Source organism: Oenanthe melanoleuca, chromosome 1 (genome assembly GCF_029582105.1).
Source record: "Oenanthe melanoleuca isolate GR-GAL-2019-014 chromosome 1, OMel1.0, whole genome shotgun sequence".
Lineage (NCBI taxonomy): Eukaryota > Metazoa > Chordata > Aves > Passeriformes > Muscicapidae > Oenanthe > Oenanthe melanoleuca.
In genome coordinates, this window is record NC_079333.1 from 65,253,844 (window position 1) to 65,272,306 (window position 18,463).

General features: G+C 35.7%; 2 protein-coding genes across 22 annotated transcripts in view; one reads left to right on the forward strand and one right to left on the reverse strand.

Annotated features, from left to right (window-relative positions):
* Positions 1 to 10,807, forward strand: part of ACOD1 (aconitate decarboxylase 1) — a 65,681-nt gene extending 54,874 nt beyond the window's left edge. Inside the window, exon 6 of the mRNA XM_056491462.1 lies at positions 10,798 to 10,807. The gene's annotated coding sequence lies outside the window, so the exon portion shown is untranslated. The remainder of the gene's footprint in view (positions 1 to 10,797) is intronic.
* MYCBP2 (MYC binding protein 2) overlaps positions 416 to 18,463 on the reverse strand; it is a 172,803-nt gene continuing 154,755 nt past the window's right edge. For 18 of the 21 annotated variants that reach the window (XM_056491339.1, XM_056491319.1, XM_056491310.1 and 15 more), the window contains 17 exons: positions 17,385 to 17,624; positions 17,206 to 17,304; positions 16,514 to 16,594; positions 15,627 to 15,893; positions 13,958 to 14,241; positions 13,705 to 13,801; positions 12,514 to 12,633; positions 10,844 to 10,945; positions 9,086 to 9,214; positions 6,425 to 6,557; positions 6,093 to 6,196; positions 4,796 to 4,984; positions 4,196 to 4,303; positions 3,001 to 3,210; positions 2,290 to 2,397; positions 1,945 to 2,110; positions 416 to 1,203 (listed from right to left, as the gene is read on the reverse strand). In XM_056491339.1, coding sequence (XP_056347314.1) covers positions 1,088 to 1,203; positions 1,945 to 2,110; positions 2,290 to 2,397; positions 3,001 to 3,210; positions 4,196 to 4,303; positions 4,796 to 4,984; positions 6,093 to 6,196; positions 6,425 to 6,557; positions 9,086 to 9,214; positions 10,844 to 10,945; positions 12,514 to 12,633; positions 13,705 to 13,801; positions 13,958 to 14,241; positions 15,627 to 15,893; positions 16,514 to 16,594; positions 17,206 to 17,304; positions 17,385 to 17,624 — 2,553 coding nt within the window. In that variant the 3' untranslated portion in view covers positions 416 to 1,087. The remainder of the gene's footprint in view (positions 1,204 to 1,944; positions 2,111 to 2,289; positions 2,398 to 3,000; positions 3,211 to 4,195; positions 4,304 to 4,795; positions 4,985 to 6,092; positions 6,197 to 6,424; positions 6,558 to 9,085; positions 9,215 to 10,843; positions 10,946 to 12,513; positions 12,634 to 13,704; positions 13,802 to 13,957; positions 14,242 to 15,626; positions 15,894 to 16,513; positions 16,595 to 17,205; positions 17,305 to 17,384; positions 17,625 to 18,463) is intronic. The other 3 variants (XM_056491451.1, XM_056491426.1, XM_056491301.1) reach the window with 1 other exon arrangement.

Consider the following 18,463-nt stretch of genomic DNA (forward strand, 5'->3'; position numbering starts at 1 on the left):
AGAGGACTTAGGACTGTTATGAAATGAAGGTTTTGAAATTCAAAAAGCTGTTTTTCCTAAAACTGGGAGTGATTAGAAGTATTCAGTAAAATAAAACTGTTAAAAGTAATTTAAAATGCAGTCTTCTTTTGTGTTTTAAAACACTGTTGGTAATTGAAATGGAAATACAATTCTTTGTATGAATGCTAGCACACTTACCCAACTTCTCTGTTGAGAAATGGAGCAGTGCTTTCTATATCTAAAGTACTTCCATAACCAAAAACTTTCCCAAAGTTTACCCAAAAAGCTTTCTTGCTTTGCAAGAGTTTGCTGAAATAATTAAAGGATACCTCTCTTCTTCCCCTTCCCCCCCACACTGTATTTTAAAAGTGCTTCTGAAAATGGAGGCTTACACACTTGTTAGACTTTCACTGTATAAAAATGTACAGTGGCTTTATTGACATGTACATTCCAATATGTTTACAGCTGCAAGATATGAGGCACACTCAGTATTGCACTTCATTAAAATTTCAGGCTCAAACATAACCCAGAAGTTTAAATGAAACTGCTGTTGTAATTTAATATTTCTTATACAGGACAAACATTGATACCTTTATATACAGTGTGATACTTGTTACATTTACGCCTTCCTAACACATTTTTTTATAACAGTCTAGGAAATAAACCAGAATATTCCTCTTTCCCATCCCCACTTGTGATGCGTTACAATTGTACAAGATTACAAAAAGTCAGTATACAATAATCAATATTTTTTTTCTTTCTCCTGAAAGCCAGCATCATTCATAGTCCACAGACACACAGATCCTTTAATAACAATTGTTTATTTGCAAATGTCCAATGTTTCCTAGCCGATGACTGTAATGGCCACATGCAAACACCTCACAAATTTTGATGTCTCGGTTCAAAAAATGTCAATATCTCACAGCAAGAATTATGTACATGGTATTTGGCATCCTTCTTGCACTGTAAATTGTTCCTTTTACCTGGGTTATGGAATGGTCCCATCCTCATCCCAGCTGGACTTTGTTTGCAGGACACTTGAGGGATGAGGGCACCTGTTTTGCTCTGGTTAAAAAAAAATGCTAGTCTAAAAAGTGTGTGCATTTCTGCAAACCCCACAACCCAGAGCAAATTCTTCACCAGTGGGTGGATGGACAACATGAAGTGGACATTCTGTTCCTTCAAGTTGTTTACCTTTGGGACCTACAGTGAATTTAAAGATGAGGGGAAAAAAAGAAAATAATAGATTAATGCTTGCAGACAATGCAAACAAACATATATTACATTTCCTCAAAAAACCCCCAAACTAATCTTATTCAAATGATGAATTGGTATTTTAAGAGAAAAGATCAAACTGCCATGTAACTGAAACCAATCAAATTCAAATTAAAAAAGGCAAGATGCTTATAAGACAGTCGCTTAGGGAAGCTTTATCTCATTAATGTTGTGGAAGTAATTCACACAAACGAAGAGAAAAATTGATAATAATGAACAAGAGTTATACTCTGCAGTAAACAATTTTAAGATTATAGGAGGAACTGTAATTTATTTGTTTACTTATTTTATGTAAATATCTTAACAAAAAGATCACACTTTTTACCCCAAATAATTTACTAATATCAAATCAATACACAGCACATGAACTTAGTAACTAAGATATGGGGGTTACAGTTTGCAGAAAATGGTTAGCTACAGATACCTCACCCAATAATGTGTTAATTTTATCAATATACAATTTTACACATCATTCTACATCTGGAGTCTGACTTGGTATAGGGAAATTAAAATGTCTTTCCTCTATCAAAACTGCTAATGTTTAAATGATCAGTGCAATAACATTGCCAGAAAACAAAAAAAAATATCACCAAGAAAAGCTAATATCAATTAGGACTTGTTAGTTATTGCAGAATTCAGTGTGGTAAATTTTCTTTGTCAAAGTCCTACCTGCAGGACAGTGTGGGAGCTCTTCTTTAGGGATGCTTGTCATTCTTTGGAAATCATCATGGCAAGCATTGCAAAAATGTGTTGTCCCAAAACAGAAGAAAACAGCAACTGAACAGCAGTAGCGGCATTTGTATTCTAAGAAATCTGTACCGTGTTTGGGACACATCTGAACAAAGGAAAGCAAACATCAGTCAATGAAGTAGCCATGTTCTAACAAGCCAAGCAACTCACTTCTACATTCTGGAGAATATATTAATAGTATACAATATTGTACAATACATGTGAATTATTGTACAGCCCAAGTACTCAGAGTTTCAGAATGAAATAAAAACATTATTTACTCACCTGAGCCCTTGAAACATCAGAGCATGCACCACAAATAAGCTCTCTTGGATCATAGTCATCTCCTTGTCCAGCCTCAGCATCACAACGAGCTTCACCACCAAAATATGCCTTAATTGCATACAGAAAAAATTGGATATTAAACAGAGACTATTATTCTGTTAACTATTCTTTTCAGTTTAACCAATTCCATTTGCAAGTGGAATATGATGAATGACTGCAATTTCAAGTTCAAAAAGTGGCCCTCACTATTCTGATCTCTCTCAACTCTGTCTGTAGGTATGTGATTTTGAGGCATTCAATGTCCCTCAGTCTCAGGATGAACAAGACCAAAAACTGCAACGTCCCCTGCTCTATGCAAGCAACTGTAAGGCTTCTGGAACAGTATTTGGATGCTCCATGAACTCTAAGTCAGAATTAGGTAGCAGCTTGAGGTGAACAGGTACTGGAGGAAGTAGGTACTGCACCTTCTTGTAAGTGGCCACAGACTCAAGGTGTGTCTGGTTTCTGAGCTACTCTGTATACACACTTGAGCTTTACTAGCTAAGATTCTGTGTACATCTCATTAGCCCAACACATGATTTTCTAAATTATGATTCTATGAACAACATATTTTCCTGCTTTTCTGCTCCATACACAATATATTAAACATATGTTCTGTTTTAAGAAATTACTTTTGAAATGGCAACATATATTTCATAAATAACATCATACCTTTTTGCACTTGTAGCAAACATAATAAGCATATCTGTTCATAGCGTAGCCAGCTGGGTCATTATAAAATCTAACACCTGGTGTTGTGATGGCCTCACTCTTGTGCAACCCTTCATACTCCAATCTCATTAGAGCTTTTCTCCTTACATCTTCATAGAGTTCTTTGATTGGATCAAGCAAATCTTTTAATACTGTGTGATTGATTTTGTTCTGAAATAAAAGAAATGCTGATTAAAGTATCTTGCATCTTTATCCCAACAGCTACAATAATTTGTGTTATGGTCAGGCTCAAATAGCATGATAGATGTCATAAAAACATATGGGCCTGGGCAATGGACACTTCAAAAAATGGCCAACATAGAATATTTACTGCAAAAATAGTATCCATGAATGCTTTTTCAATGGCCTGTTGTGATATGGAACATCAACCCTTCCAACAGACTTAACAGCCAGGGAGGTGGTGAATAGTATATGAAATACTCACCACAGCACAGGAATATTCCAATTGTGTATTTTCTGTAATTTTGGTCCTTTTTGCCTTACTGCTCAGCAATTAAGCATAATGACTGACAGTCCTATGGCAGCTCTTTATCAATTAGTGAGCACAAGCTACTGCCAAAAATTACCACAACACAACAGGACAGAAGAACCATAGCATGCAGAATGGCTGTCCATTCCCATATTTCCTAGGGGGGGTAAGGTGCTCTTCTTTCCAGTAGCTATCATATGCTTTTGCTTACAGCAATTTATTTATAGAGTACAAGAGGAATGGTTAGTAACTTAGCTGAACTAAGTACATGTATTCTTCAGCTCTGAAAAAGCAAAGCAGTTTTAAAAAGTGGTTAGCTAAATGGAGAACTGCTACTTCAAGATAGAGTGCTTCTTCCCCTTCCTACCATCACCAAAAACTGGGAATTTTCAAGCGGATGGTTCTAAGAAATAAACAATATGAAGACAATGTTTGGACTATGCTTTCTTTTTAAGAGGACACCTCAGAGAACAGTAGGAGAAAGTGAAAAGATGCATCACTGCTAGTTTTTCTATAGCAACATGTGGAATTAAGAAGAGAAGTCATGTAAAACTCATTTATACTGTAATAAGCGATACAGTATTAACAAAAAAAAAAAAAAAAAAAAAAGGAAAAGCAAAGTATCAGGTAAGTTGGTTGACTTTGGCAGGCACACAGCTCATTTACCTTGCAAATTGGGCAGGACATAAACCCGAAAGTTATCCTTGGCCCAAGCCATCTGTTTTCTAGTACTCGTTGACAGCATTGCAAATGGAAAACATGGCTGCAGTCCAGCTTTAGAAAAGAGTACATGTAAGTGAGTATCGAAGTTACATTAACCACTAAAGTAGAAGTAGTTTGCTTTAAGTGGCAACATATATAAATTGCAATATTAATTTATTTAAAATCCTATTTTCATCTTAACAACAAGAAAGAATATAAAATGGGCATTAAAACCATAACCACTCCAAGATCACCTATGGCTATATGAAACACACAAGAATTATATCCACTAATTACCTCAGTTACTTTTCTCCTTTATAAAATATCATGTATTTAATAAAGTAGACAAAGCAAACTAAATTGATCCAATCTGCTTTCTTGAAATACAATGACAGACAAAAAAGAATGCTTTTTAAGTACCTTAACCATTGTTATGATTTCTGTTTTCAAATTTTGAAGACCATAATTTGAAAGACTTTATATTTTTACTTCCTTCATACTACACGTTACAGTCATACTATAATTTCTTAAAAGGGGAAAAAAACAAACAAACAAACAAAAAACCTGGATAGCTGGTGCTGCTGAAAGTGCTTCAGTAAAGCAGATCATGCACATGTCATCAGCATCTTGTTTAAGAGTTGTAGCGTTTTTATCACAGCCATGCAGGCACGGCAAACAGTGCTCTTCGTTCTTAACGCCTCCACAGGGGTGACCGCAGGGGTGTGTCTTGCTGCAGGCAATCTTGGCATACTCCTAAGCAAATTTGAAGTGAAGAGTTAATCATCTTTTACCCTCCACTGAGTGGTCTGACAGTGCTGCTTTTTGAAGGACTGCTGGTCCGTGCAATAAACTGAGATGGAAGAATCATCATTTATATTGTCTGCTGCTGCCTCAGGTACTTGGGAAAAGCTGAACATTGTGTACTTGAAATAACAATGTTTCCTTTGTTTACCTGCATTGCTCCTGAAAGCAAATGGCTTAATGAAACCATAATTTAAAACTTTCAATACAAAGAGAACTGTTCTTTGATCCTCTGTGTGCTTTTAATATATTGAGTGCTTCCTGCATAAACATTGCTGATCCTGTATTAACAACCTTTAAGACATCTGCAGATTTTGGAGAAGTTTCAAGTAGCTTACTCATAAGAATACATTATAAGCTAATCATTAATCAGCAATTTTACAAAAGCAAATTTACATGGAAATGGATTTTTAACCACCTCTAATTCCCATCCCTAATAAATAGAAAACTTATAAAAGTTACCCAGAGGCTAACAACAATTGAACTGAATTTAAGTAACATGAATGTGTCTTCATAGGCTGGGAGAGAAAAAAAGATGACAATTTGCTTCACTTAGACAGAAATAAGATGAGACAAGAAACTGGTTATGATTTGGCCCTCTGCCAATTGTGCTCACTGTAGGTCACAGAAACTCAGGATACGTGGATACAGATGACAAACCTGGCCAAGTCTTAAATGTTGTACACTCACATGAAACATGGACTGTTGGGCAAACGCTTTTTATCAAGCTTTCCGGTACATTTGACTTTGTGCTGCCAGGGTACATATTACTTTGTAATGCCAAGACTGTTGTGAAAACTTGAGATACTTTTGAGGATAATAATGAAATTACCCAGTATGTTAGTTGACTATTAGTGTTCGTATTCTGTAATTAAAATAAACATTTACAAACTCATAAGTATTTGAATGGTAACATTCAATATTAGGACTTTTTTGTATGAAAGATCTGATTTGAAATGGACCACAGGGATAAACAAGGTTTATTCAAAATAAGCCCATTTCATCCTATGATCTCTTATATTTATGTAATTAATGATGACTGATACTTGCTAATACACACCTGGCAGTCTGTATCAGAACAAACACTTCCCACTGCTGATAATTCTGTTCCACTCCTGCATCCACAGAACCGACATGCTTCAGAACTGCTGGTGGTTGGTTTGCCTACGGCCACAAGAGAGAACAAGGCCAAAAATTTTCTAATGAAACACAAGGGACTGATACTCTATCAGACATCAAAGCAGCAGGCACAGAAAACAACCAGAAATCCAACGGTTCTTATGCAGCTGAACTATTCTATTTTCATTAACAAACATTTAAAAACATTGCCCTAAAGCAGGTGAAAATCCCAATAATCAGGATAAAGAGCAAGTAGTAACAGTTGTGTTTTACCTGTCTGTTCTCTGAACTCCACCATAGCTTTCATAGTTTTAGAATCTGCTAATGCCATCAGCCAGAAGAGTTTGGTCCTACCACAGCCCTCATGGAGATCAACTTTGATAGCTTCTTCTTCTTCTTTGAACACCTGTCAAGTTAACCAAACAGATACTAAACAGCATGTTTAGTTAGAGCATGGATGTGAGTCTGTTATTTTTGTTGCTCTCTCTTTGGATTTACACTAGGCATTTTATAGATTCTGTGGAGATTGTCCACTGCAAGCTGTTTTTCTTTTATATGTTCCATAACCTGTAGATATTGTGGATATGCATATACATATTGTGGATAAAGGCTTAATGTCTTTAGAAGTAAAAATGAATACAATTAACTCTTGATCTAAAATGGTGGAGAAACAATAGTGCAGCAATGCTAACAATAGAGCTGCACATTTTTTTCTTCTTTAATAAATACAGAGCTTGGACTTCATAATTCCTACCCAACACATCCAGTAGGCCACAGAATATTAAAAGCACAAGATAACATCAGAAATATCTTCACATAACTATGCTAGTAGTTTATCAAAGCAACATTGAGAATTAGGGTCTTAATAACATGTACTATAAAGTAACAATCATAGAAGTATGTAATATTAGTATTTTTTACTTCCATATAAATACACCGTGGCGACAATGAGGAAAATATGAAGTTTTTGCAAAATAAAAAAAAAACTGCATGAGGTCCTTAGGGAATTTCATGCGGCCTCTTATTTTGCTCCTTATCCCAAAGCTTTGAAGGCAGTTCTGTTTGCAATTGTTTCACCTGCAATGCAATAAAAGTTATAATTTTCCCAGCTATGGATGCATACAACTCACTTTAATTCTTACTACAACCAGAAAAAAAAACAAACCCTAACTGCTTCACAAAATATTAACATAAGCACAACTGAGTAACTTACAGGCTGTCCTTTCTGAAGGGGAGAGAAAATACATCAAAGAGGTATGTATGACTGAAGCTGGACAAAGAACAAGAAGCAAACAGAAAACAGGATAGAGGGAACATAACAATTAAAATTCAGATTGAGAGGTTTAACATGTGAGATGTAAAGGCAAAAGTGGTGAATAAGAGCAGAAGTTTAAACATGCTTTTAGAAGTAAATAGGAAAATCTGGTAAGTAGCTATTTTGGATAGGTAACAGGAAAAATGTGAGGTTTTCTATGAGATAAGAACTTACTTTTTATCAACTGTAATCTGAACAGGCTATATAGGAGAAATCAGAAAAATGAATGAGACTAGACTGTGCCGTGCCATGATAGAAGAGTAGACATAAAATTATCTTCTCAGGATGATGAAACAGGAAAATTTCAAAGGGGATTGCAAGGAGTCTGGCTAAGAAATAGAAGATAATAGACACATATGGAAGTGCCAGGCTGAGACCACACTTGCAAATGCTGTAGTACCAGAGGAATGTTTCACTGGAGAGTGAAACTCAGTACCAAAGGTCTGATGTTTACATCACACAGGAACTAGACCAGCTGATCCCTTGCACTGAACAACCATTAGCAATGTGTCTCTGCATTTATCTTTTGATTTGCTTTTAATTTCACCTGGAAGCAATCCAATTCATGCACTCCAAGGCTGCTCAACAACAGAAAACATTGTACTTTAAGGAGATATGATCATCTCCTTTAAAAGCCCATTCCTGAACATAAATAAAAAGTAATATAAGATGTATTGCAGGAGAGGGAGAAGAGGACTGAGTTCCATTGAAGTAACTTTATTAATGACATTTATTATTTTAATCTTTTTACAAATATAAGTAGTCAGAGGGGAAGGGGAAAATAAAGGATCACAAAAGACCCATAAATGAGAAACAGTGGCAGGAAAGAGGAAATGTTCAATAATCCCAGAAGGAAAGGCATCTTCAACATTAATTTCAATGACAAAAAGAAAAGATGCAAAGAAAATGTAGTTTCAGATTTAGAGATGAAAAGGATAAATGAATACCACAGAAGAATACTAATTAGCAGACTACTCAGCAAGTTACAAAAACTCTTATCTAGTCAAAGTTTCAATCCTAAAAACAAACCCAAAAGAAGTCAGGAATTTTTCAAGCTGATGGATAGGGCAAAATTTATCTGTGAAAACACAATGAAAGCTAGATGAATATTGAAAAATAAGAGAAGACTCATAGGGGAAACAGCAGGAATATTTACTGTCAAATCATCTTCCTGGACATTAAAAAGGAATACACATACATTAGAAATGAAGGGGTTGACAAGCACTGACTCATATAACAGAAGCAGTAAAGGAGATAAAATTTAACAGGAATAAAGAACCAACATATATTTAAGAAAGTCTATACAGCTTCTAAATTCTTCTAAAAAAGCATTCCTAAGCAATGTTAAACAAGAGACGAAAAGCTGATGTAGCATAAGAACTAGAACTAAGAACAACTGCAAGATTTCCTAATCTTTGTAAAAGATAAAGGACAGGAGAATGTAACCAAAACCAACTAAAGATAATTAACTGGAAGCACACCTATCCAATCTCCAAAATAAAATAAAACAAAACACCCTTTTCAGATTCAGTATTTGCTACTACCTTTTGTTTATATTTTATTTGGGGAGATGCACACAATGATGCAGTGCACACAACATGGGGCCATGTATACTCTACCTGTCTCTGGTGAGTTTTTGTTCGCCGATGGAGATGAAGGAATCGGTCACAGTCTGTGCACAAATTCCCACAGACATTACATAAAATGATTGCAGCAGTTTCACCATCATCATGGTTATCACACATTGGCTGAGAGAAAAAAAGAGTAATTTCTCATTATTAAGTCCTTCCTTTCAGCATCTGTTTTTATTCTACCCTCAGTCACACACCCTCACACCTCCCCTCCAATTTATAAAAGAGGATAAAGAGCTTGTTTGGACTATTAATGCTATCTTTAAAATAATCAGTATTTAAAGAATTATTCCTTGACACAAACCCCCTCAATTCATGATATCAGTTTTTCTGATACTCTTCATCTCATATTTTGTGTGATGCACCAAAAATGTGTTTTTCAACAACAGAGTTGAGACATCACTTTCAACTAGTCTGAGAAGAGGTTTATGTGGTAACAAAGGGTTACAGGCATGTCAACAGGAAAGTTCAGAGATATGATTACTCGGGTCAGTCAACAGGCATGATATTTACCCTTCATTACTTTAATATGGCATGTTTACTCTTTTCAAACATCTAAACAAAGCTGTAGGTCATCCATACCTCAGAGACAGTATGGTTGAAGTAACAAACTTCAAAATCCATCATAAAGTTAAGTTGCTCTACAGATAGAATTTTTTTTTAATTCAGCAGGGCTCTGTTTCGCAATTCAAATATCCCCAAAAATACACTTCAAAGACTGATTTTGACTATGCACATGTCCAAGAACAAGTTTCCATTGTAATACCAGAACATGTACTCTCATGCAACTTAAAAGAGAGTTCTTTCAAAGCAGTTCTGGTAGGGATACACACAGCTCACCTCAACATTTGAATATCCTAATGTGCAACAGGATTGGGGAATTTCAGGCTTGGTTCAGCAGCTTGAATACCTGCTTGACAATGTCTTGGCTGCTCCTCTGACATCTCCAAGACCCTCGACTTTCTTAATCACCTCAGAAACCCCTGTGTTTGTTCCTTCTCAGCAGGGGTTTATTCCTTGCTGCTGCTGCAGCTGTATGCCTCCTGTATTCTGCTTCTACCTATACTCAACTGCTTTGGATGCTTTTATGCTCTAAATATGCTTGGTTGCTATTGCACACCCTTCCCTTGCTTCTCACAGGGATCCACTGAACCAAGATATACAGAGGCCTGCTTCATTACTGTGCTCTTTTAAAAATGGTATTAAAACAAAAATCACAAGATTTTCATCATAATTAAAAAGTACAGACATTTTATCAACTGAAAAGTATGGACAGAATCATATTCTATATCAAATTTATAAATCCTCTGAGCCAATGGTAGTTTTACTAAATTCAGTTAGGAGGAGTTTCTCCCTGGAGTAATCATTCTCTAGTGAGATGGGGAAGAGGAAGTGAAATTACAAAGAAGTAGTTACTGAGTAACACAAAATAATTGATTTTTTTTTCATGACAGGGATTAAGACAAAAAGAAAAAGATCTGATAGAGGGTGCTGTATGAACTGAGTCAGTCTATTAGAAAACTCATCCCAGAGATGTTAGGAAGGCCTTGCTTCATCTTAAATACTGGCAAAATTGCAACATTACTGTTTTAAGTTGGAATTTCCGTTTTCTGAGCAGTGCTTATCTATACTGGGATTGAAGAAAAGGGAGAAAGGCCAACTTTACAATTTTCTATCATTATTCTAAATTCTTTGATGAGTGAATACATCAAAATAAACACAAAACCATATGATCTTCAGTCTCACCATCTGTTTCTGCTGCCCGTCCTTTCCCATCCATCTTCCTGAGGATAGTCTATCAACATGATCCTGATCAAGTACACAGAGGGATGCTAAGGCCAGCCACAGCTATTGAAAGGCAAGGTAGAATTAAATGTCTTAGACATATTAAAAGCAAACCAAATTAAAATCAAAGTGAAGAGAGAAACTTTTTCAGATAAGAAGGTCACCATTACCTGCAAACTCTAATGTTAGCTGAAGCCTGCTCATACAATGCATACTGATTTTCTAAAGTAAGTCAGGAACACAATAAAACTTATTTAACTTTTGAGAACTACCTTGTTTCTTTCAGGTATGTCATTTTATGATTGCAAATACAGTAGTCAGCACACAAGTAAGAAAAAGTAGAGAAAGATCAACCAAAGCACAATATGAAGAAATATGGCAAATGCAGACTTGCACATTGCTCTCAAACATTGCAGGCTTTGAGGAAGAAGAAATTCAAGGACACAGACTAATAAAAATAAAATCAACCCCAAAAACAACCACCCAAAAACTTCAGCTCAGTCAGACTGGTTTCCCTGTTCCCTCCTCACTGCACAGGGCAATTGGCATTACCTAGAAGGGGGTTTTGAGCTAACTACTCCAAGGAAGCTTTTCTCTCTTCTTCTTCACTGACTACAGTGAAATTCTGAACAGATGAGCTACATGAGGATGATCTATCAGTGAAAACAAAACTGAAAGGCACTTGACAGCCACTTTTTGGAACAACCTTTAATGAAACATTTGATTTAAATAAAATTGTTTTTGTTGAGAAACTTTACTGGACTCTCCCCAGAAACCCCACATCTCCAGGACAGAACTACAATCAGTCACAGGAGAGCTGGGCTGACATGTAGGGCTCCTCTAAGGCCTGGTTAAACTAATATGATTTCAGCAGAAAACAGTGGTAGTCTAAGACTCTGACCTCCAGAAAGCAGAGACCATATGAGTAACAAAAAAGATGAAAAGAACAACTGATACAGCCTTTTCAGATGGAAAATATGAGTGTCAAATACTTGCAGACTGCAAACTTTTTTTTACTTTTATATGTGATTATTAAGCTTGAGAAGCTAAAATCTGTACTCCCTACAACAGCAGGAATGTCATAATTAAGAAATATGCTTTTCATGGTATTTCAAACAATCTGTTAAGGTTAAAGTAGTCCTTAGTTCCTATAAAAGATTCACAAAGTAAAGGGCAAGGAAAGAAAACCACCAGGTTACACCATGTCAGTAATAAAGGGCTCAGCAAATATTTTTTGAGACAAACACCAGTGAAGCTTAGCTTAATTGTCCCAGAAAACATCTGTTAGAGTGTTTTCATAATAGCCTTGAAATGTGGCAGCTGATTACCTAGAAGTCAAACCACTTATAGTAATTGCTTGGAGATACAAGTTGTGCAATTTTCCACAAAGATGATCTCAGATTTAGTGTAATGAAAGTGTGACAAACTTCAAGCAGAATTATTTAAAGAATAAACTCCCAAATGTGTACAGGCATCACACTTCTTCTTCATTATTTCTGAGATTCCCAAGATGCACATCTAACTCTAATTAAGTTTTGACTTGTGTATTTCAGACATATAAGAAGATTCTTGAATGGGCTCTTACTGCATATTTACAATGAACTAATGATAAGTTTGGATAAAGTTCTTACTCTCGTTGTTGCAATGCACCTCACAGGTGATCTGTACTCTTCTTCCATTTTGGTCAGAGCTATGATGGTTTCAGCAATAGCATTCTTTGTCACACGTGACCAAGCTTCTGACAAATGACCCTGTCAAAGAGGAAAGAGATTCACTGGACTCTAAAAAGGAAGCTATAGTGATTAACTCAGATCCAGGTCCTACATACTGCAAATGGTGAAAAAGTTATGTGAAAGGAATCACATTTATAACACCTATGAAGAGGATAGTTAGACTGATGCCAACCTGCTGATAATTAGCATCTCTAGAAAGCCTCAAAACAGTTTTCCAACACAGGCAGACTTTAATTGTAACTCTTAACAATTTTGAGATTCTAAAATCTTGTAATCAGAATCAACAGTAGCAATTGCAGAGAACTCCCATCCAGCTTTATCAACTTTGAGAAGGAACCTCCTAAATCTAAGCACAGTGAATGTTTTAGAAAATAGGACTCTCATCCTGAAGATACTGAAAAACCTTTCAAAGAGTGTTCACAGAGAAAAATCTGGGTCATTTAGAAAATCTCACTGAAATAGGTGCAGAATTAAGGAAAACAAAAACAATGTCCCAACTAAATTCCTTTCCCAAAAAAAATATACAAAAACTTTTTTTCTTTTGTCAGTATTGTTTCTGGGAAATAGCTGAATCACTTCTCACCAATTTTTCTGCCAAAAAAATTGTCTGAAGCAGAACTATGGAAAATTTAAGCCCAGATAAATAAAGTAATAATTAACTATAAGTGTAGGTTTCAGTGACTGAAGGAAGTCAACCAGAAAATCAATACCCATACACTTACATGAAAACAATTATATTATTTTACTTCACAGATAAGTTTTACTTTTCAATTAAAGTTCTGAATGCTCAAGATTTAAAAATTAAACTTTAAAGTTAATAATGTTAGAAAATAACCCTCAATTAGTGTTTACCTCTTAAATTTCTAGTATAAGCAACTTATAAGCTTAAAAAGCTTATTTCAAAACTTGATTTCTGTTTAGAAGAATCAGAACTCAGTTGCTACTGTTCTTAACCCTAGACTGTATCCAGAAAACTGTTTTTTTTCTTGAGACCAATTCATGTTTAACAGCTCAATCTGATACTAACTGTAACAAAATACTTTTCTTTATCAGAAATATTTTAATATCATTTAAATGATAGACACTCACTGCTGCCATGTCTTTAATGAGTTTGATGATGATCTCTGAAATCTGTGTAGGTGTTGATCCCTTCATCCACCAATGACTTTCACCTCGCCGAATATAGCTACGAAGGATAAATGGTAATAGATTAATATAATATATATATATATAGGAAATAAACTCAAATAATTAGTAAGTATTTGTCAAAATCCAGCACAAAAAATAGTGCACATACTTAGCATACAGTAGGTTGTAGTTTGTTACATATTTTTAAACAAACCTGGAATTGAAGATCATTGGAAGTGTGACTGTAGTAACTCCTTTGCCTGCAGTAGTGCCAGCTGTCCCTGTGATAGTAGTTCCTTTGGCTTTTAGCTGTACAGTGAGAGCTTTGGCAATGCATCCCAAAAACATGTCCAAGATACCTAGTTTGTTCCAATCTCCTTTTTCTGTTGAATGAATTATATCACTTATATCCGCTGGTGGAAGAGACTTCACCCCTATAATACTTGCGAGGCGACTGGGGGTTACCTCGGGCAAAACACGTCTCAGTAATGATGTTACCTAGAGAAAAAAAAATCAGAACACCACAATTCTTAACAAGACACCTGGAGTTTTTAAGCAAAATCAAATAAAGTCCCTCTTAACAAGTTATTTTGGTTAGAAGGACTCAATCTAATTGCTATACTTAATTACTCCTGTAAGAAATTCTGCAATACTTCTATCTTATGATGAAGTGTTTATTTATGTACGCAGTGAGATAAGGCCAAAGAGTCTAAAACTGATCTCACTCAAACCATACTTAGTCTCCACATAATAACAAAACTATATTTGGTACTGGACTTAGAGTAACAGTGATGCAGATGTTTGTACAACTCTGATTTGCTTGCATAGTACAGATATGTCACTCACTTCACATGCATTATTAAGATGTCAGAAGCTGTGGTAGGACTGTTAGAGACACTTTAGCCTTCTGGAAACAATGTACTTGCCTGAGGTAATGAGAATTATAATATTCTTTTCTGACTCCTTTGTTTCTCCTTTTGATAGTCTAACTGGAATTTTTTGCTGTGCCAATAGCTCTGGGCCCAACAAGAGCTTCTTGAAATGACATAACCTTACCAACTGGTGAAGCTGGGGTTGATATTGCACATATCATGCAAAGATTGGTCCAAATCAGCATGATGAGAGCTTAAGGACTTAAGATTTCATATGTAATTTTGCAAGCCCTCAAAGTTCTCTTGAAAAGCTATTGCATATCTGCAGTGTATCACAATTACTAAGTATCTGCTTGCAGACAAGTTGAGATGTGAGATTTTAACAGTTCAAAATTGTAAAAGGAAGAATAAAGAGTATGAGACATAAAAACTTCTGCAATAGAAACTTGAAATTCACCTGAAGAAGGCATAGCATCTAGTAACAAAAGAGTGCATTACCTTTACGAAGGCAAATATTTTATATGTTTATATGTTATTAACATTATATATATATATAAAATATGTATTTATATATTATATGTATAAAGCTATATATATACTTAGACATCACTCAAATTCAGAAAGAAACAGATATTAAAACTCACCTTGAGGATATCAAGAGTAGAAAGGAGCTGTCTAGCACACTACTACACTTGGAGCCTAAGTGTAAGACACAGATGCTAAGGTCTCATGCCAGATCTGTAAACAGACTCTGGTAATTATAAACCTCTTGTCTTATCTACACAGGCTATATGGGCACTATATACACATAACATGAAATACTGAAAAACCACTGTGCTGTTCATCTGACACATATTCCTTTCTGCTTTACTTTTTAAAAAACACAACCACCCTAAAACCTAACACTTCAATTCCCAAAAGAAATTCTGCCTTTTTTTCAGCATGCGATTTTAGGATTTTGAAGACGCTTTTCTAGGCACACCAAGATTTGGAGGAGCGGTCAGCACTGACCTGCCTCTGCACCCTGGGAGAAGCTGTGTGCAGCAGGGAGAAGAGGTCCTGGAGCAGAGTGAGCTGCTGGGCCAGGTACTGGCGGCCCACGTTGGAGCCGCTGAGTGCCAGCACCATGGAGAGCAGCTCGAAGCAGTAGGCGTCGGAGGAGGCGTCCTCGTCGCTGGGCTGCGAGTTGGCGTTCTCCTTGCTGGAGATGGCGTGCTCCCACTCCTCGCGCACGCGCGTCGCCTCCATCCGAATGGCCTGCACGATGTGGGCGCACACCTGCCCAACGCAAGCCAAACACAGGTGTCAGCTCTGGAAACCTTCAGCACGTGCAAAGCGTTGGTCTAGGTACCTTCACAGGTATGGCTAAAATAGGAAACCTGTGAAATTTGGCCTGTACTTAAATTATTTTTTAGCATAAATTCAAATGATGAATAAAATGCTGAATTTGCTCATGCTTGTTCTGGAAAATTTAATTAAAATTAGTCTTTATTTTATTTCAGATCCTGTCTTTTCATTTACTGTTTACATAGAATTCAGGCTGAACAAAACCACTCCAGATAATGCCCTAAGAAATAGCTTTACTCAACACGCACAAATAAAAAGCACTTATTAAAACAGTCTCCTGTTCAGTTTAATAATCAGAAAACTTAAAAAAATTTTAGAAACAATAGCATGGTAAAAAGCATTTTTAGAAGACGATAATGTTTGCTTAGATGAGTGACAGAAGAGCAGATTCTGCTTAACTTACTAAACTAAAAATTTTCCAAATTAATAAACAGCTCTATTATTGTGAATATCTTCACAGCAACATATTCACTGAAGCATTCACTGAAAATGAGCTTATTTATTATAAGACACCAATATCTAATCCTGAAATAATTTCAAAAGCAACAAACCTGTTTCTGCAAATTTGTCAGTTTGCTCCGGCTGAATATGATCCCTACCATGTGCTCCTTCAGGTCTGCATCTGATGTTGCCTTCATAAAAAGCGTATTTAATATTAGATCAAAAGTTTCAAGAATGCTTCCTAATTAATGTAGCAGTTAACACGGAATGTACCAACAAACTGTGTTTTATAAGTTAGTAGCTTTTTTTACAGGAAGATATATAAGCAAGATCAATTTAACTATGCTTAATAAATACCTCTTTAATGTATTAGCTTTCTCTTTTTAAGAGGAACTTAAGCATCAAATGAAATAATAGGCAAAACAAGTAGAGTGCAGTTTCTTCATACTTTTTTTCTACATATTAACAGAGCCTCTCTTGTGGCAAAAGATAATAGCCAGGACTTTCAGGTTCAGATCATTACTTCAGGTGTTAAGTACTTCTGTAGCTGTGGGGATCATTTGCATCACCATTACTACGGTATTACCATTAAATGCATATGCCTCAGTTATAATTTACTTCTAAAAAAAGACACTACAGTTTACTATTAAAAATACACTATTATTTTTAAAAATAAGCAATTGCGACATTTTACTTCTGCTTTCATCTAAAAATTATTCACCATAAGAAATGGAACAAATATTGAAAATCATCCTGGATCTTTTTTTCAGCAAAGTATTATTGATAGAATACAAATAAATACATTGTGTACTTTTTCTTCTCCTTCTGGGGAAGACAACAGTGCTTTTTCTTCTTGTTCTGGGGTTGGCTCGGCATCTCCAGAGATAAGTTTCCCAAATACCTGGAAGAAAGACAATTATAATTAATTGAATCCACAATTGACAGTAACTTTCACTGTATAATACATCATTAAAATCCCACCTGGGATGTTATAAGTCGGAATACTCGCAGTGTCTCAGATTCACAGTTTCTTTGTTGAGCCACACTTGCAGAAATCTGGCCTGCTATTTTAATGCTTTCACCATCCTTCCATCCAAGAATTTTTACTTGTCGAACTCTTAGTGTGTTCTCTGGACCCTTCAATTCAATTTTGATGATGTGATTATCACCCCCAGGAAGTTCACTTGTTACCCAGCCAATATGTCTTGAATCCAAGTCTACCTATTAGAGAGGAATAAAAAGTTGGAAACTGACATTACATCAAACAAAAAGTCACCTATCTCATGTATCACTGTAACAAATACTATGCTTGCAATGAAAATCTCAACCTGAGCAGTAAGACTTATGTTTTTTATAAAAATATTCAACCTCCTGAGTTCAGATTAAAAAGTGACATAGAGCCATTTCTGTTTTATCTGTAAAGCTGATTAGAAATAGTGGCCTGCCTATCTCTTTTATCCTCAAAGCAACAGTTCATGTATTAAAAAAACAACTCTTAAAATAGTATTTGGTCACTACCTTAATGAAAAAAGAAAAAAATCAGCCTCTGTAATTTAACTGAAGATATGATGCATAATTATCATTAGATACTTTATTTCACATCTATTCACACAAGCTCCTGCCAAAGAAATTGTCATTCTGTGGAAGTCAGGATTTGCTACCCTTAGCAAGACATACAGGACTTAACTGTAAAAAAGGGAGAAGAATTGTTTCAAATTAAGTTTGTTTTAAAACAAGTACTTTCAAAAAAAAAAAAGATCATAAATTATGCTACACAAAATCATGTATCTCATATGAAACTGCAATTTCATTACTGGAAACTGAGCTCTGATGGGGCGCAGTGCCTCATATCACTACTCAGAAAAACCCAAGCCCTGAGCCAAGTGAGCCCTCTCTCCTATCCATGGGCTTATTTACAATCAAACTAATACTTGTTCTTTCCCATTTGTGTATTAATTCTCAGTGTCTGCATTGAACTGTGCTGCAGCAGACAAGGCTAACATTTTTTTTTTAATACCATGAGACAGGATAGAGTATATGGGTGTGCTGGGAGGTAAAAA